At 35.1% G+C, this 23,583-nt stretch overlaps 1 protein-coding gene across 1 annotated transcript in view; it reads left to right on the top strand.

The window, feature by feature from the left end:
• Positions 1-324: 324 nt before the first annotated feature.
• The window catches only part of LOC149551586 (S-adenosyl-L-methionine-dependent methyltransferases superfamily protein), a 177,850-nt gene continuing 154,591 nt past the window's right edge, over positions 325-23,583 (top strand). Inside the window, exon 1 of the mRNA XM_089787102.1 lies at positions 325-616. Coding sequence (XP_089643228.1) covers positions 557-616 — 60 coding nt within the window. The 5' untranslated portion in view covers positions 325-556. The remainder of the gene's footprint in view (positions 617-23,583) is intronic.

Raw genomic sequence — 23,583 nt, forward strand, 5'->3', positions numbered from 1 at the left:
GGAGGCTTGGGAAGAGAGAATTTGCAAATTTTGCAATTCTGGGAAAGTGGAAACTGAACAACACTTTATTCTAGAATGTGAGGCTTACAAGGATAGCAGGGATAAGTTTGCGGATACTATATGTGACAGTTCTTGGCATAACCTGTTCAACGAAGAGTACATTGAGCAATTGGGGGGGCTCATCATTAGTCTACACAAGAGGCGAACAGCGCTACTTAAGTCTGCTTGAGTTGTCTTGCTGTCCCATAGGCTATTTTTGGCCTCGTGGACGTTAAAATTTTATCTATCTATCTATCTATCTTAATCGAGTCTCATCTTCCATTCATTAATCGAGTCTCATCTTACGTAAGAGGATTCGTTTTAATCTTGTACCTCTATTTCAAAAATTTCTGTGAAACCGTCGAGAGCAAATATAAGCCGAGTCTCTTCCATGGAAACGCATGGTTAAAGATTATTATAACATCGACTCTGCTTTCATCGGAATTCCACCGTAGGATATTGCTACCACCTACGGCTAGTCTTCCAACTTCGGGAATTTCAGAGGTGCAGGTTAAAAATGAAGCTAAAAGAATTGGAGGGACATTTGGGTAGTCTTCAACAGTTTTCTAATCCGAAGGTACTGCACTCATGCACATATTTTAAATTTTCCGAGTCTCTTCTTCACGGCTTTGGCAGTCTATTCAAAGGTTTGGGGATAATACTTAAGAATACTGTATTGTTTCCATACACAACTCTAAACTAAAATAAATATTGGAAATTTGAATCACGTGTTGATCTCACTCCACTCTTGCTTTCACATAACCACTCCAGCAATTCTGTTTTAATTATAAACCCTAACGAACAAAATCCGGTAACTCTTGAAGGTTGATGTATAACATTGCATCCAGCAAACCTGAACGCACTCAGACGTTTCTCGTAAATAAAGCCCATATCAAAATAAATAATTGACTGTCAGAGGTTGAGTTAATTTGCGAAAATTATTTTTAAATTTGGTAAATTCCCTTTCTTCTGGGTGGCCTAGTCTTGAGCTTAGTCGGGGCACTCACCGGCATTGCTTTTGTGAAAGTGATGCAAGATTTGCATCGGGCCTCAGCTGGTGGGGTAAACAAGGCCGCGTCCAATGTGATAAATTGTTAAAGTGTAGCTTCAGTAGAAGTGAAGTACATATGTACTCATGATTCTACATATACATTTGTTCTATATATCTTATATTCTTGATATATATATATTATATTTCTTAACTAACCGGGCTCTTATCATAAGATGAATCGATCTGAATATGGTGATTATGAATAATGGTTCACCGAATGGTAATCGGGTTTAATTGTCAAAGGTCATGTCCACGTGGGGACATCTTCTACCTGCAGTCAAAGACATCAATTGATCAGAAGTTGTCCATTCTTCATACTACTGTTTTGTTACAGAGATTTGCAAGGCATATACAGTCAGATTTATTACTGCAGACATTAGTCTGATAAGTAATTTTGAAACAATTATGAGACAACATAATTCTAGTCTGTCATAACAATTCTTATCTCTATGAGAGATCCTGTTCATTTACATGGTATTAGAGCCATCCTGATAGAGAAACTCATCCTTCAAGTTAAATTAAATCTCAGAATTATCAATATCAGATTTTTATATCCTTAAATTCAAAATGGTTAATCATGTAAGATTAAAGGATAGAGTTGAAGGAGCATCAAATTTTTCATCATGGAAAATTCGAGTTATGATTGTACTACGAGAAATGGAGTTAGAAGAATACATAGAATCAAATAAACCAATACCAGAAAATGATCTAGATAAAACAACATGGAAGCGGCACAATAACAAAGCCATGAAAATTATTATAGACTTTGTGAAAGATCATATTCTACCCTCCATATCCAGTCTTAAAACTGTTTTTGAGATGTTATCCACTATAAAGAATACTTTCAAAATTAATAACACAAGTAGGTTGCTAACATTGAAGCAAAATCTACTATATATTAAGATGAATAATGGAGAAACTATTATGTCCTATTTCCTAAGAATCTCAGAATTGAAAGATCAACTTGCGACCATTGGAAATCAGTAGATGACAAATAACTCAGCATTATAGCCCTAAAAGGACTACCACTATCTTGGGAGACATTTATTCGCGAACTAAGTTCTTGACCAGAACTTCCTAAGTTTGAACTACTAAAAAACGAATGCACTCAAGAAGAGTCAAGATTAATTACGAGAGGAATCATTTCAAATCAATAGGGAGAATTTCCAGCTCTTCAAATTAGTACCAATAATAAGGGAAAAAGAAAGGGAATTTATCAAAACAACAAGGAATTCAACAAATCATACAAAAAAAGAGATTGATCCAAAGTACAATGCTTCAAATGTGACAAATTTGGTCACACTCATAATATATGTCCAGAATGGGAGAAAATTCAAGCAGCCTTAGCGGAAGTTAAGTATGAAAAAGATGAAAGTCTTGCATTTTAAGTTGTTGAGCAAAGAGATCAATTGAATAGATTTAAAGAGAATCCCAAAGTGGGGAATCAGAGGGAGAGTGATACATTTCCAAAGTTTGAATACATAAATGACATATGCAATGTTGTACTCAGATCTAAAGATAAATCAATTATCTGTAAATTCAGTTTTCATCAAAATAAGCATATTGAATCAAAGATATGGTATATCGAGATGTTCTCAAGTTGGTTAACATAAGTACAAATGAGCAAACAATGGATATTCTTACCAAACCTCTTGCCAAGGTTAAATTGGAATATTTTAGAGGTAAACTTGGTATGATCAAATTGTAATTTGAACTTAAGTTTCAATTTTATATGTGTGTTTATGCTTCTAAATTGAATAGTTGCATCAGATATGTAATGAAGGATGGTGATCTTTCATAGACATATATATTCATAAGGTAATCTTTGTAACGTGACGATCTTACAAATGATAGGCCTGTTATTATGACAGTTTATGTTCTGGATATGCCGGAAGTCATTGATAATGAAAGTATTATGATTACTCTAGATGTTGTTTCGGACTATCAGAGATCATAATACATGTTATGATAGTGTTCATAACATTGTGATTATAGTTATTTGACAAGTCACTATTTCAGAGTGTTAAAATCAGATAATTGTTGTTTATAGGTATCATTAATATTGATATCATGAAGGATTTTTTTATCACTTCTCTCTTGCTAAGAGGGAGTGTTAAAGTGTAGCTTCAATAGAAGTGAAGTACATAGTATATTAAGTATATGTACTCGTGATTCTACATATACATTTGTTCTATATGTCTTATATTCTTGATAAGAGTTATATATATGTGTGTGTTTATATATATATATATTTATATATAAATAATATGCCTTAACTAATCGGGCTCTTATCGTAAGATGAATCAATCTAAATATGGTGATTATGAATAATGGTTCACTGAATGGTAATCGGGTTTAATTGTCAAAGGTCATGTCCATGTAGGGAAATGACCCTATGTGGCAATTGGCCACGTAGAGCATGTCTCTACGGGGACATGATGTATCTTGTATTTAAGAAGGAGATCACTGATGAAGACCGATATCAATCAACGACAATACTCAGTCTTGTAGCGATCTCTTCTACCTGCAGTCAAAGACATCAAATGATTAGAAGTTGTCCATTCTTCATACTATTGTTTTGTTACAAGGCATATACAATCAGACTTATTACTGCAAACATTAGTTTGATAAGTAATTTTGAAACAATTCTGAGACAACATAATTCTAGTCTGTCATAACAATTCTATTTCTATTAGAGATCTTGTTCATTTACATAAATAGAGTATTTTTAGCCAGCCTTATAATTCTCTTGGGTTTAAACCCACATCTTCTCGTTTGAAGCCCATTTACTTATTAGTTGATCTTGTCCGTTTGACATAGAGAATAAGTTGTGATGCTTGCTAATTATTGGGAAATTGGCAGCCTCCTAGCACGGAACATTACAAATTGCAAGTCTAGTTGTGTAGGTATTTCCAAGACATTTGATTGATTGATACTTATAGATATGGATGACTATCTGTTGGCTAAAATTTTTGTAAGCCACTGTAACCACAACTTACAAAATGGGAACTTTAGGCAACAGTGTAGTGAGATAAATCTCTCATCTCAGCAAAAGGGGAGGCTCCCTTCTTACCGTAGGTGGCTACAACAAAGCCCTACCGAGAATTGACAAAGGGATGGTTCACTGAATCAATTCCTATTTTTTCAGGAATGATTTTCTATTACCAACTACTTCTTATAGTTTAAACAAAAGGAAGCTATTGCTACGGTAATACTGGTGGCTTAAGTATTGATGTAAGAACAACCTTAAGACAGTAGTTATACTTAACTTATGTGGTTGATAGTAAGAACCCAAAGTCTCCTACAAGCAACCTTCTTTAAACAAAAGGGAAAACAACTAACAAAGCTCAAAGTTTTTGACCAACTATCCAGAAATGAAATAATGTACTAAGGAATTGACTTCAAAGTCTTCGAATCTTAGTACTTGTTGCCACTAACAAACTAGATTAATCTTGTTCAAGAAAGGTCAAGGTCTTTCAAAAACAACATCAAACATTCAAATGCCTCTAAAGAGAGAAGTAATAAAGACGAATGATTCAAAGTAACATAAGAAACGATGATCAATTCCAAGTATCTCAACACAAAGTTTGGGAAAAACTTGCTTCGTTATTTACTTTAGAGATTTGCAACAAGAAATACAAAGCCTTCAAGTTACAAGCCCAACCTTCTCCAATAAAGCAAAAGATGATTATTTACAATGAATTGTCCCCTTTATATAGGAAAAACAAAGAGAGAAAGGTGGAGGAAAAAGTGGAACAACCTCAACCACTGATACTTATCCTAACTAATTATTTTGAGTTCATTCGAAGTTTCATATCGAATGCAATTGTAACTTAACTACATGAGCTGATTGCACAGGTACATGTTATCCTATACTTACAACAAAGATGCTCTTTACATGTAGATTTCCTATCACTAATCTACTTAAAGCATGTAAAATATGATTTGGAGTTTTCACATGGAATCAACCAACTCTTCAAACTTTCGTAGGGACTCTTGTACAACCATAGCATCTGGTTCTCCAATGTGTTGTAAAATCATGATAGCTTTCTTGAGTATGCTTGCTGACCTAGATGTTTCCTTGTTAGAAGCCTCCACTTGATTATGCAAATTCTTTAATGAAAACTTCCAATTTGCAAATGTGTCAAGTACACAGATGTTGAAGTCATCCCACTCAAGTTGTAAGCTAATGGCTTCTGCAAACTTTGTGAAAACTTCTTGTTGACTTCTTACTTTGTTGTCCTCATTGATGATTTCACGTGGTAATTCTTTCAAAGCTCCTTTGATCTTATCTTCTTGAGTAGACATTATGAGTACCGCTGCCTTTATCTCTTCAATGAGCTTTTGGAGAACTTGTTTCTTGTTTTCCATCACATGCATGAAGTCATGGTACATTTCAATAGATGTAATAATATTATACTCACATAAGAAGTCTAAAGAAGATCTCTTCATCTCTTCAATGACCCCCAAAAAATGAGCATTCTCTTCTTTGAGCCTCTCTTTCTTTTCCCACAACTCATCATTCTTTTGAAAAAGAAAGTTTACCACCTCATGTGCACCCTGTTGATAACTTAGCCTTGTTTTCTTACCAAGTTCTACCCTCGTTATTTCGTAATCAACAGGTTGTATATCGTCGATAGATTTCTCTACAAGTGGTTCAACTATTTCAACATAATTGATATGATTATCATCAATCACCACTCGAGAAACTGTTTTAGCGTTCTTGTTCTTTGAAACCCTTGGTTTGCTTACTTGTCTGTCATCTTCTTTAGGAGGATTTTTTTTTTTGTGTAACAACACTTAACTATGGAGGAAGATTGAAAGAAGATACATTGATCGAAATAGTAGTTGCCATAGTCAACTTAAGATCACTTTGCATTATAGTAGTAACTATAGCTGTCGTCTCAATCTGAATGGCCACAGGAGGAGGAGTGCTATGCATGACCTTAGTCATAAATTGTTCAAACTGAGCTGAAGTTACATCAAGCAATGTTGTAGACCAACAATAGCAAAAGGAATAGGCAAAGAATATGCATCAAAAACATTTTCAAAATCATACTAATCTCCTTGTGCCTCTAATGTAGGAGCGGTTGAGGATACATGCATTGCTAGTGTGATAGTCAGGAAATCTTCAAAAGACGAATGCTTAATGGAGAATGCACCCATAGCAATGCCTAAGGGGGAATCATGAGATTCATCTAAAATTGGAGCTGAATTTGGAAAAGAGGTTGCAGCAAGAACTTCCAGAGTCTGTGAAGCAAGAGGTGATGACTCTTTTGATTTCCTCGCTTCATCATCGCTTGAGTCAACTTGAATTGATTGAGATCCAATCTCTTTCACTTCAAGTACTCTTGAATCTTTTTCTCCTTTGATAGACAATTTAGGCAAACTTTGAACAGGGGGTTCAAATGTAGATGAGGAGGTACCATCTTTTCCTTTACCTTTTATCTTTGATCTCAAACCAATTAGACCAACAGGATCAAAATCTTTGTCAGACTTTATCTTTATACATTTAAGACCCCTTCTCTTCATCCATGTGTTGGTATTAGCGAGAATAGACTGAAATCCATCCCAACTTGATGTATTTTCTTTGCATGACCATGTAGGAGGAAGAATGGGTAACTTGTCCACATCATGATGAAAATATTTAGGATCTAGAATTTGATCATCATCTTTAAAACCAGGGGGAATTGATGCCATGTTGAAATCTATAATTCGCTTCATTGTTAACTGGGTATAATCCATATGCTGTATTTCTACCTCAGTACGTACATCAATCCAGAGATCTTCTAGAGGATCTATGTGCAAGAACTGCTTCCTCATCTTGTCATACAATCCCCTCCAATCAAAACAACTTCTAGCTGCAAACTTTTTTAGCGTAATCCTCTGGAGTTCAAACTCCATATTCTAGGTCTTAGGAACAATATCTATTGAATATCCTCCATTATTGAATATCCTCCAATCTTTAATGGGTTTCGAGATGAATCCCTACTTTAGGCTAGTACAAACTAGACTGATAAGCTTGGACTTCCATAAGCTGTCTTGCCAACTCCATCAATATAATTCTATTAGTAGGATACCCTGGTAATGTGTATGGTTCTCCCTTGAAGCACCCAACTCGCAAATATGTAAAGTTGGGAAATTGTAAAAACATGCAACCGTACTCATTAACCTTGTTCCATGCCTCATCAGATACTCACTTATTAGGGAGCTCTTTATCAAACAAGCACACAAAATGCCCAAAGAAGGCATCCCAAACTCTTCTGAAGTGTATCCGACTTTGTTTCAAAGGCAGTTGTTCATAATATTCCCACACATGAACTATAGACCTGTCATGCTTAGTTGGTAACCCAGAAAAGGTACCTAGAGCAGCAGCAATGTATACCATGCAGGAGTTCATGTTGAACACACTGTTGATAGAACATTTACCAATTGTTCGCATATTGAATCACTCACCAATTCAGCCCAAAACACATTCTTTTTTGACTGTATAATGAGTGAGATGTACTTGTACATCCAGGGTTCGAAGGTATTTGAATCCTTGAGCCCTGCCAAGCGGCTGAGAAGTGTGATGAGATCATTGATTTCTTCTTTAAAATCACATCTGCAAACTCCCTTGACTGGCCATCTGACAAGATTCAATCTCTTAGTAATCAACCAATTATCATTCACAAACTTGGTGCAAGATGAAGTATCCTTATTCCATCGCTCCATAGCCTTCATTCTCGTGATATTATGTAACAACTAGAGTGTGAGGAACATGAAATATACAATCAGTAGTCTCGGGATCAAGACTAATGATAGTATTGCCGTCTTGATCTTGGATGGTCCGTGAAGCCACATCAAAATGTCTTGCACATACACGGATGAATTCCGGTTCATGTGCTGCCAAGGGGAAGGTAGACAAATGATGAATATGATTCCGTTTGATCGACACCATCTCTTTGGTAGTTGAAGCCTCAATTCTTGCAAGAAAGTCTTCAATGTTCATATGAGAAATATCAGTATCCCGTACTTCATCATAGTATGAGGTTACTTGTGATGAAGGGATGAAGTTATGATATTGATCATATTGATACTAAATCTTCTTTTTGTCTTTGCCCTTCGCTGGAGTAGATTCACTTGACCTTGCAAAATGGTACGCCTGTGGAATTGTTACATGAAAATCCCATAAAATGAAAACATCAGCATGTGAAGGATCCGTAGCAAGATTTTGATGGATTTTGAACAAAGTATAAGTGAAAAAATGTATGAAATGAATGAGGATAGATAATGAACAAATGGGTCAAACTCATAATATCTAAATTATGTATAAATTTGCCTAAAACGGGTTTTTTAGGATGAATTGCATATGTGATCAGCAAGCTTGGATTTGAGTGAGCAAGGAGAAAAATGAATAACACATTGAACACCTCATGTTTAAATAAGTGCAAAACATGAGATATTATCTGGCAAGCATGTGGGAAAGACTTTATCCAGAGGGCAACCATATGGAGATGCATGAAATGCGTAATGGTGGAGTTTTAACACGCATTTGCATGTAAGAGAAAATCAAACTTATCTTTATTTTTAGAACGAGATTTTACACCCGACTGCATATGGAAGTAAGATGAGATCTTGCATATGTAACTTGGAGAAGAAGACAAAAGATAGAAGGAACAACTTCAAGAACAAATGTCATACAAATCTGAAAATGGAAATATCAGTGACTTGCATGAACATTCAAACAAAAATATATACAAATGCCTTAGAGAAAATAAGCAAGAAAAATTACCTCCACTACCAAAAATGAGAACGACAAAAGCTTTGTCCAAACCTTGAGCAAATCTGAAAAATTCCAAGAGATGTTCGAATTTTAGAGTTGCCCAAACCAAGATTTAAATAGATTTCGAAATCCTCATTACATGGTTCAAATTTGGACATGTGGATATGGTTAGAGAAATGAAATGCCCAAAATGTGGAACAAATTTTGACTTAGCAACTCCAAATGTAAAGGCATATAAAAATGACGTCTAGGTCAAGATTGAGCTTGTAAAAATGATGATAAGCAAGCTTAGATTAAAAAACCCTCACTTAGATAGCTTCTTGAAGAGATTCAATGCAAAAATGCATAGGTATGAGCTATTTGTGATGAAGAATATGCTCTAGACGGGCTGTTTTAATCAAAATGTATATGTTATAACACATGCATTTCCTTTGAAAAATCCTCCAAAAATGCCTTGTCTTAGATTAAAAACGGGTTTTTTTTGGACAAATGCATATGCCAATATGTTGTTAATACTTAAACACACTTTTGGAGACCAATGCACACAACAATATGCCCAAAATCCTTCTCAAAGAATGCTGAAATTTGAATCGCATTTTTTGAATGTAAATGCACATGCCAAGAACATGTAAAAGTATCACAAAATCAACACCACATGCAGACCTGTTCAAGTGCTGCCTTCAAATGCATTTTTAGGGAGCAAAAACATGCATGAAATGGCATAAAATATTGCCACTTTTGCCCTTCTAGTCAATAACGCACTTCTAGAGTTCATGAACATGATTTAACATTTATGCATACCCTTTGAAAATCCCCCACTTTAGTCTTGAAGACCAAAACACACTTTTTAAAGGAAAACACATGGGGTTTAGAACATGTAAAATGGTTAGAAATCACCACTTCAGTCTTGAACGCGTTTTTAGAAGGCATTTGCATATATATCAAACATATGCAAAATGATAGAAAATTGCAACTCTTGGCTTGTGGTGGGCTTTACAAGTCAAAACACATTTCTTTTTATCATTTAAATATGTCCAAGACATATGTAGTTGGCTTAAAAAATGCCACCTTTGCCTTTTGTTTAAAGGAAAACATATTTTGTAATTAAAAACATTTGTATTTGGGACCAAAATCCCCATTTTAAATTAAAATGAATAAAGAACTCATTTAAATTTAACATTTACATATAAATGAGTTTCAAAAACCCGCTTTAAATAGTGATTAAAAACACATGCATTTAATTATTAATATTGGATTTTAGATACAATCACAATGTAAACATATTTAAAAAGCACACTTTCAATGATGTTGGGACTTCGATTTAATGGCAAATGGATTTTCATGAAGTAATTTGCATGTGGATATATGCAAAATGAAATAAAAATCCCACTTATACACTTAAGTAGTCTCATGTAACTATATTTAATATTTAACTATAGTTTTTGATAAAGTAACATGAAAATGAAAGGGGCTATTTTCATAAACTATAAAAAACTATGGTCAAATCAACTTAGAATGAGCTGAAAACCACAAAATCCACTTTAAATATCAAATATAACTTTATATCGTGCAATTGCCAATAAAAAGCCCACTTTTATAGAGTTTTTATTAAAAATATGCAGTTGACCTAAAAAACCCCACTTTTCCCCTTATAACTTGAGCTAGACAACTCCAATTTCGATCTAAGTTAGCTCAAATCGAGCTGAATTTCAAGGGCTATTCACCTACGACAAAACCAAAACCAAAAACTATTTACAAAACAAAGAAAGACAAAGAAAAGACGAGAAAGTTAATAAACAATCAAGTGTTTGCAGTGAGACAAGGAAAAACTTGTACTTACAAACAACTGGGGATAATCTTGATGGAAAACCTTCAAAAGAACACATAGATAGAGCAACACAAAGCACAATTTAGGGATAACAAAGTGTCTTAATGATACTTTATCAATGGGTCAAAACAAAGAGGACGCACCTACGAATCCATGAGAAAATTGCATAGGGTTGCCTTAATTTTATAATGTCAAAATTGAGGACAACAACTAGCTCTAATTGGGAAATGCACCTCATCTGTTCTTGGAAACAAAGAGGGATGTAGAGTCCAAACCTCTAAGTGCCTTTATCTACTCCATTGGGCTATATAGTTAGGTGACTAAAACCAAAACAAAAATCCTAAACTAAAAAGACTTGGACATTATGTACAAGGGTACTTAGCTGGAGCTTATTCGAAATAATGTTTCAGATTCTGTGGACTGTATGGAAGTGCAAATGGAGTTCCATCACGATATGCCAACAAGAAATTGTTTTCTCCTGCAACCGAGTGAATAGTGAAAGGACCGTGCCAAAGAGAATCAAACTTGCCATGCATACCATTTGGTTCTCACCTTTTATCCTAGAGTAGAACTCGGTCTCCAACTTGAAACTCTTTGTGTTTAGCTTTTTTAATCAAACAAGGTTTTAACTTGCCGTTGATGTACAACAAGCCTATCCACCACCTATGCTCTTTGTTCTTCAAGCTGTTGAAGATACATGATTATTTTATCCAAAGAACTTCCAAAAGTTCCATCCTCAATTGCTTTTACTAACTTGAGAGTGGAAAGCTCCAAAGTTATGGGAATTTCTGCATTGAAACCATAAAGAATCTGGAATAGCGACACGCCAATAGCATCAAACGTTGCCTTGTGCCAAGTTATCTTATTATCATTCATGAGTTTGCAAATGATTGTAATCAAGTTCTTGTTATTGGACTCAGCCTGTCCATTACCTTGTGGATAGTAATCAGATGCATGAGCTATAGTAATACCATGTTCAAAACAAAATTGTATAATCTCAGATGATGAAAATACCAAAGCATTGTCTAAAACAATCTTATTAGGTATTCTAAAATGAGAAATAATATTCTCTTTTAGAAATGAACACACCATCGATGATGTTGCATTATTCATAGGAATCGCTTCCACCCACTTAGTGAAGTAATTAGTAGCAGCCAAAACATAAGTATGTCTTGCATTGGATGCTAGATTAATTGCACCAATGAAATCTAGACCCCATTGCTGGAAAGGTTCTTCAATTACCATTGGCTTTAATGGAAGTGTTGCTAACTTTTGTTTTCCCACAAAACATTGGCATCTTTCACATTTCCTTACCCATTCATAAGTATCTTGAAAAAGAGTTGGCCAATAATACTTTGCTCGAAAGATCTTATGAGCAGTCAGTGGTGCTGAAAAATGACCTCTACAAGCTGAATCATGAAAAGATTTCAGTAATCTAAGTTGTTGTGCTTTATTAACACAATGAAGGAAAGTGCCATCAACTTCACACTTATACAAACCATTGTCCCAAAGAACAAAATGAGTGGCTCTAAGATTTAAACTCCTTCTTTTCTTACAAGAAAAATGCAAAGGACATTCGCCATAAGTAAGATAATATGCTATAACAAAATACCATTCTTCAGTTGTGCTGACAAACAAAACCTGTGGCAGTTCTTTAGGTACTTCTTCCTGCTCAAAATAATTTTCAGCCATGAGCTGACATAAGCCTTTACCTCAAACTAACTTTGTAGGCTTAATTCAATATCATATTCTTGAATTTTAGCAATCCAATTGCCACTTTTAGTTTTGAACTCCTGTTGTGTCAAAATGGATTTAACAGTTGTATCAAGAACAAGAGCCACCACATGTGAATTTAATATATAAAATTTAAATGACTCAACTGCTTTCTCTACTACAAAGCTATTTTTTTTTCATCAATGAGTATTTTAGCTCATGTGATTTGAGCGGACAACTCATAAATGCAATAAGATATTCTATACCTTAAGCAGTTTCCGCATAAGAAGAGTTGACATAGTATGCTCTGATGCATAACTGTACAAGATAAAATCCTTGGAGAAATTAGGACAAACTAGTACCAGCGCATGTGCAATTGCTTCTTTGATCTCTTTAAAGGCTGACTTTCTTTCAAGACTCCAACAAAACATTGTTGATCCTTTCATCATATTTGAAATATGATGAGTCTTTTTTGCAAAATCTCGAATGAATCTTCTTAGAAAATTTACCTTCCTAAAGAAAGAATGAACAATTGTTTTAGTAGTTGGTAGAGAAAGACTTTGAATAGATTTCACCCTTTCAGGATCAATCTTAATTCCTTCTTTAGACACAATATGTCCTAGAAGCTTTCCTTCTGTAACTCCTAACACAGACTTCTTAGGATTAAGGGAAATCCCATGTCTTCGACAATTCTCTAATACTTGACGTAGATGATGAACATGATCTTTCCTTTGTTTAGAAAACACAGTAAGATCATCGAGATACACAACAATAATTTTGTTCTTGATACCACAGAAAGGAAAATCCATTGCATGTTGAAAAGTAGCACCAACGCTAATCAACTCAAATGGCATTCCGTTATATGCAAATGTACCCCATGGAGTTGCAAATGCTTTTTTGTATTGATCCTCATCTTTGACTTCAGTTTGATTATAGCCTGAAAACCCATCAAGCATGGATAACGTTTGTGAAACAGTAATTGTTTGTTGCATCAATACATGATGCATGATTGGTAATGGGTAATTATCCTTCAAAGATGCTCGATTTAAATTGTGAAAATCTACACAGATACGAATCTCACCATTCTTTTTCCTTACTGGAACAATATTTGCCACCCAAGTAGAATGCTGAATTGGAAAAATTATTTTTGCATCCGACATCTTTTGAATTTTTGATAAGATAGTACCATAAATCTTGGGATTATACTGTCCCTATTTTTGCATGAATGGAACTGCACTTGCTTTTAGGGGAATATCATGTTGCAACTCCTTTGGATGAAAAGACTTGAGATCATCATATGAATATGCCAAAACATTCCTGTATTCTTTTAGTAGATCAATGAAATGATCCCTTTCTTGAGATGTGCAAACTTACCAATGTTCATGAACTTTGGATCAACATCGGATCCAAGATTGTATTTCTCAAACTCCATTGCTGAACTTGATACAATTTCTTGTTGATTTTTAACATATCGATCATGCTTATCAAACAATCTTTCCAAAGAAACTAAACGATGAGAAATCTTGCTACCTTTGAGCTGAATGAACTCTTCAATTGTGATAGTATCCTTGCTAGGTCCACTCTCCTAAGGAGGTAAACTACTTCCTTCAAAATAAAGATCATCAAAGTTTTCTTTTGTCTCCAAGAAATTGATAATTTGATGATCATCATTGAAGATTTGCCAATGCTTACATTTGTCTGGAACAATGGGACAAAAAATCAATTGAATAGAATATCTGTCCTGTTCAAAACTCTCATGAGGAACTAAGAGTGTTGCCAAAACAGCAAGGGAATTAACTTTAGCTTAAATTCTCTAGGAACCATAGAAATATTGAAAGCATCATATCCATCAATAAAATTCCAAACCAAATTTCTGTAATGCTTAAGCCTTTCATTCTTTGTTTGATACTGATTTCGTACTTGACATACCACGAGCTCAGCATCACCTCGAGCATGCAAATTATGAATTCCTTTAATTTGCACAGCATTAATACCAAGTACCAATGCTTCATATTCTGCTGTATTATTGGTGTTGTCAAACAACAGCTTGTAAGAATAAGGAAACATTTCTCCTTCTAGTGAGATTAGGACCACCCCAGCACCAACACCAATTGATGCATAACTCCCATCGAATTCTAAAATCCAGACATCATTAGTATCAGTAACTTCATCACTTGGCTCAAAAGTGCTTGTAACATCCTCCTCTTCCATAGTAAGATGCATAACTTCCTCAACCATAGTATGTCATGTCCCCTTTTCAAATAATTAAAAATAATAATCTTCTCTAAGGCAGGTAGGCCCTAAAAGGTGAAGTTTCAGAAAAAGGGGATAATCTTTGGAAGCTAATGGACTAATAAATGAAAATTATTATTAAAATATGTTTTATTAACCCCTCTTGGACGTGAGTTAGGGTTATGCCCTCTTTTAAGGAGTTTGGAGGCATTTTGGGCTCATTCCAGAACTTGATTTTTGCTCATTTTTTTGTTATTCTTCAGAGACTGCCAAACCTGTGGAGAAGGAGACCCAAGAACGGGAGTTTGCAGGTTTCCAGGAAGGCTAAGGACGGGAGTTTGAAGCCATTCCATGTGCATGCTCATGCAAAGTTTGCCTTTGTGCTGAACAGTGCAGATTTATGATTTTTCGGGTGTGTTTTTGTAAGAGTTTGGTGTTTCTGGTTGAGTATTTCATATCAGTTTGGGTTGCTTCTGTATTTTAGACTTTTAGATGTTAAAATAGAGCTGAATATATGTATTTGGTCATGATTATACTTCTGTGATAGATTATTAGTGTTTTTGTGGTGTTTCTGGGCTATTCTATGTTGTTTTCGGGAGCCCGATGAGCATTGTTTTTATCCTCCGTTTGGGAGCTGTTGTGTAAATGTTATACAGATCTGAAAATGTCATTTTGTAGGTTGTTATGTTGCTGAAATTTCTATAAAAATGTCCACTTTCAGATTTACAAATAATATGTGAAGCTATGAAGTTTTTGACACTATTTTCGGCATACCCGATTTGGGGTTTATTGAGAAATTGGTGGATCTTTGAAAGATTGGTTGTTTGATCTTAAAGATCTGATTAGAGGCTTGAATATCATATAAAATCAGAAAAGAGACATTTCAGTGGTATCAGAGCTATGATCTTGCCAGCCTGAGGGTTTGTAGAAGTTTGCATGTCAGTTTTGACAACTACCCAAATCTTGCATGTCATAATTTATGGTTGTATGTTGCTTCTAATCAGTTGCATGTCAAAATCTCTGGTTGCATGCTACTTCTAATCATTTGCATGTTAGTTCTTGGTGAATTTGGTGGTTGCATGTTGCTTCTAATCAGTTGCATGTCAAAATCTATGGTTGCATGCTACTTCTAATCATTTGCATGTTAGTTCTTGGTGTTTGAAGAAGTTATAACCTATTGGGGTTACACTCTACTTTATCCAGAATGGACAGGTATAGTCCAGAGTTTCAGAGGACACGATCTTGGACAATTGATATCCAGAGTCAGAACAGTAGAAAGGATGGTTATTTAGACATTCGAGATAAACTTAGGAAAATAAGCCATGACATGTCTGAACAGTTGGTTGAGCACCACCGTATAATGAATGACATGTTGTTCGACCCAGCTAAGGTGGATAAGTTGACTGGATTTCTATTTGGCAGATTTTCTCACAAGGCAGATGACACAATTACCAAGAACTTGCATGAGGAGTTTGAGAAACTAGCTTATAGCCAAGCAGAGGTCTCAGATTCTACTCCGCCACAGGAGGTAGTGAGAAAGGATATTACACAGATTGATAGTAATGGTCAACTTGATACTCAAATTGAGACAATTGTATACAGGTCGTTAAAGGGTGATATCACAGGTATTCAGGATGGTATAGTTACAACAGGTAGTGACTACAGCGTAGTGGGTTCAGATGATGATTATGAGGATGTTGTTGTGCATGATGGTGAGATATCTAGTAGAGATGAGCAAACATTGAGCATTCATGACTTTGCTAAGAAAGAGTACCAGACAGTTAGATGCTTCGTCACATGAGGTTGAGGCTGGTAGTACTTCACATGATTTTTCCAGCCAGCTGAAAGTGAACAAAGACAGTATTGTGACTTCATTATCTCATCATGACAAGTATGTGGAGTTAGTTGGTATTGGTCATATTACTCAGGTCAGGAGTTTGCTTGAGTTACCAGCTGATTCTAGTTTACGGATATGGACTCGAGATTGTTATATTGGCATTTGGGATTCAGTTGACTGGAGATCTTTAACACTTTTTGGTAGAAGTGTTTGTTTGGGTGCTATTATGGATTTGATTAGCAGATTGCATGGTGTTGTCTTTTCTTGTGCTAGCAGCTTGTCCGATGTTGGTATTAGTTTTAATACACCAGTGTTGGGCTTTGTTCATATATCTAGTCGCACATACTTGCTGGAATGTGTTGATGATCTTTTATATTTGGCAGTGTGTATAGATGAGTCCTAGGATCATATTGGCATTGATGACATCCAGGAGGATGCAGTGGGCAGTTTTGAAGACTTAGTTTCCTTGGCAGTTTCTTTTGGTACAGAGGAGTTGGACAGCAGTGCTACAGTTTTTGATACTCCGTATGTTGATATGAGCTTTGGAGTTGATTCACAGGATATGGATGGTAATAATCTAGAGACTAGTAACTTTGGGGATACTCCTTTAGACAGTGCATCAGAGAAGGTTTGTAGGAGACAGTCTAGCCAGTGCCATCATGTGTCTAATTAGTTGAGAGTTAGTGAACGAGACATTGCTATCACTTGCCAGCATTTCGATGCTGCTCGTCAGTTGTTAGCAGTTTATGGATGGGGTTCTCCTACTAGTGATGAGCAGGAAGGCAATTATCTTTCCTTGACAGAAATCCACTCTTTATGGGAGGCTATTCGGATTTTGAGACAGGATTATATGCAGTTGATAGCCGACAGAGATTATCTTATGGAGTGGGGCAGTACAGCATATGATGCATTGTTGGCCAAGGAAGATGAGGTGAGTGAGCTTACTGAGCAGCTTGAGGTGACTTCTGAGATTCTTGAGAGTACACAGTTGGCTTTTAAGGAGTCACAGTTTCATTTGGCTAAGGTGACCATGGAGTTAGAGCAACTACAGTCTTTACTAGATTCTGTACAGTTGCAAGCTGTGGTGTCTGATGATCCAAGGATGTCCATGGTTGAGATTGTCAAAGATAGTGGAGATGGGGATGCATCCATCCTTGATACTAACATTGGCATATCGGGTTCATCCCCACTAGAGTCAGGTTCAGTTGAGTTGGGTGCTGCAGCAGATTGTTGTGGTATGTCTGACATGGTGGTAACCTCTAGCACTAATGGCACGAAGACTAGAGATGCTGTATCAAAGACCATGTGTGATGTTGGTGAGCCGATAGTTGGCATGGTTCCTGCTAGTAATACTACTCCCTTGGCGATGTCTTTAGAGGTAGTAGTCAGTTCCAACTTGGTTAGTGATCGATTGCAGTTAGTTACATCTGGATTGCAGTCTGAGCCACTGACTGAGATTGGTGCATTCTATTAGCATTACATTGTGAGGTATGCTCATCAATTTACTTTTGATGACCATGTTGATGAGATGATGATACAGAGATGTACTTTGGTTCCTAGTGCTTATCATCAGTTATGGGATAGTTTAACACCTCGGGATGAGAGTTGTGATGGGCACGACATGGCGCTAGGTTCTACAGTTGACAGCTTGATAATAGATGACTTAGAGCAGGAGTTTCAGAGTGATGCTTCAGCCGGTGTTGTTATTGATTCTACTCCTTTGGCTATGACATCTCCTGACTTAGCTGGTGATCAGTCACAGTGGGTTGTATCACTTGTTCATGGTGAGCTGTTGATTGAGGTTGGTTTTTTTTATCAACATTATATTGCAAGGTATGTACATCAGTTAGCATTTGATCCTTGTGTTGAGGAGTTGATCGCAGGCAAATTTGGTTTGGGTTCCAATTCTTGCTGTTTATCTTGTCATGGCTTTTCACCATCAGGGGTGTATGGGAGTTATGGTTATGAGACAATGGTCGGTGATCTACAGAGTTGTGTTGACTGCAGGAGTTGTATAGTGTGTGGATTCTCCATACTTGGTACAGTTTCATTCGGGAGCATTCACCATTGTTGCAGAGTTGGATTGTACATTCCGTATAGGCCAGTGGAATGCGTTGATGGTATTTACTGTGTTGGTAGTTTGATTTGTCCACTTTACTTGGGTTTTGATGTTCTAAGAGTTTGTGTCTCGTGGGTTTCTGACTGTGGAAGTTGTGACTTTGGAGTTTGGTTGAGCAGTAATTGTCAGTTTGATTATGGATTCCTCTTGGTTATATTGCAGGAGCCTGTGTTAATTGACAATAGTATAGTTCATGACTACATTTGGGATCTAGGTGGATTGATTGGTTTATTGTTTAGCCATTGCTTGAGGACAAACAATATTTGGAAGGGGAGGACTTGTCATGTCCCCTTTTCAAATAATTAAAAATAATAATCTTTTCTAAGGTAGGCAGGCCCAAAAAGGTGAAGTTTCAGAAAAAGGGGATAATCTTTGGAAGCTAATGGACTAATAAATGAAAATTATTATTAAAATATGTTTTATTAACCCCTCTTGGACGTGAGTTAGGGTTATGCCCTCTTTTAAGGAGTTTGGAGGCATTTTGGGCTCATTCCAGAACTTGATTTTTGCTCATTTCTTTGTTATTCTTTAGAGGCTGCCAAACCTGTGGAGAAGGAGACCCAAGAACGGGAGTTTGCAGGTTTCCAGGAAGCCTAAGGACGGGAGTTTGAAGCCATTCCATGTGCATGCTCATGCAGAGTTTGCCTTTGTGCTGAATAGTGCAGATTTATGGTTTTTCGGGTGTGTTTTTGTAAGAGTTTGGTGTTTCTGGTTGAGTATTTCATATCAGTTTGGGTTGCTTTTGTATTTCAGACTTTTAGATGTTAAAATATAGCTGAATATATGTATTTGGTCATGATTATACTTCTGTGATAGATTATTAGTGTTTTTGTGGTGTTTCTGGGCTATTATATGTTGTTTTCGAGAGCCCGATGAGCATTGTTTTTATTCTCCGTTTGGGAGCTGTTGTGTAAATGTTATACAGATCTGAAAATGTCATTTTGTAGGCTGTTATGCTGCTGAAATTTCTATAAAAATGTCCACTTTCAGATTTACTAATAATATGTGAAGCTATGAAGTTTTTGGCACTATTTTCGACATACCCGATTTGGGGTTTATTGAGAAATTGGTGGATCTTTGAAAGATTGGTTGTTTGATCTTAAAGATTTGATTAGAGGCTTGAATATCATATAAAATCAGAAAAAGGACATTTCATAGTAATAGGTATTGTTGGTACAAAAACCTCCATTACATCTTCACTCGCATCTGCAAATCTATCACTATCTGAAATACAAGATGTAATAGAATCATTGGAATGATAATCTTCAACAAATTCTGAAATTTTATCAGCATGGAGGTAATAGTTTCCCATTCCAGCTGATTTGAAAGGAATTTGTGCATGAGGATCTTCTGATTTGATGACTGTGTACTTAGTTTCTCTTTTAGGAAGCAGTTTTTGCATAATACCCTTAACAAGTATTCGGTGGAGAGGATCATAGCTAAGGACCATAGAATGAAAGGCTTAAGCATTAACTTTAGCTTAAATTCTCTAGGAACCATAGAATAATTGAAAGCATCATATCCATCAATAAAATCCCAAACCAAATTTCTGTAATGCTTAAGCCTTTCACAACCCTTCATAATTACAATCCATGTGAAAAGTCACGCCCTTCATTACACTATACTCCTAAAGTTATCTTTAATGTTTATGCCCAACCTTATTACTATACCAGCTCATGATAGAAGTAGTGGATGTTAACCAAGTTGCCTAGACACCACTATCAATGGATTCCCCCAAAGTTTATAGGTCCAAGTCAAAGGCCTACAAAACGGTGACCCCTACCTTATCTTGGGACAAAGATCCATTGCTTGGAATTTACCCAAGCCCCTACTTGGCAACACTTCAGTCTTCCCTTCTTAGCTAAATAGTAGTAGGATTGAAATGTGGATACACATATTTCTGATTTTGCTATTATAATTGATATTGCAATCTCATTGCCGTAAATGATATTAATACTACAATAGTTATTGATATATGATCAATATTCATATATAAAATATGTATATCATATAGATATTATATTTCTTAGAATCCTTTAAGATTCCTTATTTCCTCCTCCTTTTGAAGAAAATGCATTGTCTTTATATATTTTTTATAATCATAATCCATTCAAAAAGTCACAACCCTTCATAATTACAATCCATGTGAAAAGTCACGCCCTTCATAACACCATACTCCTAAAGTTATCTCTAATGTTTACGCCCAACTTCATTACTATACCAACTCATGACAGAAGTAGTGGGTGTTAACCAAGTTGCCTAGACACCACTCTCAATGGATTCCCTCAAAGTTTATAGGTCCAAGTCCATATCACGAAGACCTATGAAACGCTATGCTGACCCCTACCTTATCTTGGGACAAAGATCCATTACTTGGAATTTACAGAAGCCCTTGCTTGGCAACACTTTAGTCTTCCCTTCTTAGACAAATAGTAGTAGGATTGAATTGTGGATACACATATTTCTGATTTTGCTATTATAATTGATATTACAATCTCATTACTGTAAATGATATTAATACTACAATAGGTATACTTATTGATATATGATCAATATTCATATATATAAATATGTATATCATATAGATATTATATTTCTTAGCATCCTATAAGATTCCTTATTTCCTCCTTTTGAAGAAAGTGCTTTGTATTTATATTCTCCTTTATAATTATAAAAAAGTCACAGCCCTTCATAATTACAATCCTTGTGAAAAGTCATGCCTTTCATAATTACCCTATCAAAATTCACATCCTTTTATCATTGTTGTCTTTTGAAAAATCCACTTCCTTATTTTCTTCACATTCTTTTCCTCTTCTATTTATCCTTTTCCTCTTCTTCCTTTTTTTTTTCTTTCAAATGTACTCTTATCACTTTTATATCTTAAATTTGGAGGAGTAACATCTATTTATTATATATCTCTTGATTTTTCATTAGATTTAGTTAATTTATCGTATATTATTTATTTAGTTATTTATTTTATGTTTATTATCATTTATTATTGAATCCTATTTAGAAAGGTAACTACAATATTCTCTCTTGTATTTTACTTTTAAAAATTCATTTATAATTTTATAGTAATTTTAATGTTTTTTAATTTTTTAATTTTTTAATTTTAAATATTATCTATTGATAATAGATCATATATGTTATTATTTATATTATAATAGTAATTTTTAATTTAATATTTATTTTAATATTGGTTTTAATATATGATTTTATTATCGTTAGAAATATTATATTACCTAATTATTAGAAAAACTCTATCTTAAAATGAGGACATGACAAGTACTCATGGCTTCATTTGTGTAAGTACTCTTTGTTACATTATAGTTTCCTCAATGAATGTTGTTCATTTCACCAACATAGTAACTGTGGCGACAACTATGATTTAATGCTTAGAAGTAAACAAATAAAGTATGTGGTTGTCTGAATTATAGAAGGAATTCATGGCAAAGGAAGGGTGGATGCTAGAGCTAAAACATTTTTCTGACTTGTGGATAAATTGAGTTTTTACCATGTTTCATGGTCTGGCCTACTAGATTTGTTGTTCTATGATTTTAAGTTATCTTCCAATTGTGCCCTACAAAAACCTAATTTATGCACAAGTCAAAAAATGATTCAACTCTAGTATCCACCCTTCCTTTACCATGACAATACAATTCCTTATGTAGTTTAGACAACCCCATACTTTGATTGTTTACTTCTAAGCATTAATTCATAGTTGTGGCCATGGTTACTATATTGGTAAAATGACAAACATAATTTGAGGAAACTCTATCGTAACAAAGAATATTCACATAAATGAAGCCATGAATTATCTGACTATATTTTCTAAATAGAGTCTTGGTGATATAAACAATATTTATATACAAAAAGTTAGTTTTATTATAATTTGCAAAACAAAGGTTAAATAAAAGTCTTTTAAAAGTGATTGGGTGCAGGTACTCTGCGGCTTGCCTTGGGTATTCCTAGGTGTGACCAGGGTATGCCTCTGGCGCATTGGTTCTGTTAAAGGAGCATGTCTGCATACCCACAATGTACCTTGGGTGCACTCAGGCGAACACGGTGTGGGTGCATGGGGCTAGGGGTATAAACCCTGCGACTTAGTTGGACAAAAAAAATGGGATTTAGTAGAACATAGGATTTTTTTTTGAGTTTATATTGCTAAGAGTGCCTTGTGTTGCTCTGAATCACTTGTCATTGATCAATGATGAAGTATTAAACTATCAAATGTATTTGGTTTTACAATTTTTTATACTTTTTTTTTTTTGTGTGTATATATATGTATGTATGTATATTATACATACATACTATATGGACATAGCCAAACCCATGTACCCAAGGGCAAAAAAAATTGGCCTTACTTATGTACCAGGTTCTTGTATTCGTATGGGCAACTTAGTGAAGAGGTAAACAAATGGGAAATCGAATGGAGTGTTGGAGATTCTTGTTCATTTGATAATTCACACACAGCTGTACACAGGTGTATTTTGCATGCGCTTCATTCTCTTTTCAACACACTGCAAAAGGCCTTGCCAACCCCAAAAAGCTCTTGGAAACATGTACAGTTTGAGCATGCACAACCTTGATTCTAAAGTTCAGTTAAGCTTGTTGTAAACTTGAAGTGAAACAAAAATAAATTGTAAATATTTGCAGAAAATGGTGATACTTGTTTTTCTCTTAGAAGTAATGCATAACATCCATTTGTGTCTAATTTAAGAAGTGGCCTAGCAAAGTTCAAGAAGCAATTATTGTTATTGCTTTATTGTGCTTGCCTTAGTTCAAAATCTCATTCTCTGTCACTTATCAACAAAGCAAAAAATAAAGTTCTCGACAAATATTGGAGATAAATCAACAGCTTCTTTGGAAAATATCGGGAATTTTAATAATGTCTCAAATTTAATTAGAAAAGCATTTTTTTTGCAAAATTCAATAAGGATATGCATCTAATGAGTTAACAAATGAGTATAGAAACCCAACAAGCTGATCTAGATATATA

This window comes from Cupressus sempervirens, chromosome 6 (genome assembly GCF_028749045.1).
Source record: "Cupressus sempervirens isolate cs-2001-9-10 chromosome 6, ASM2874904v1, whole genome shotgun sequence".
Lineage (NCBI taxonomy): Eukaryota > Viridiplantae > Streptophyta > Pinopsida > Cupressales > Cupressaceae > Cupressus > Cupressus sempervirens.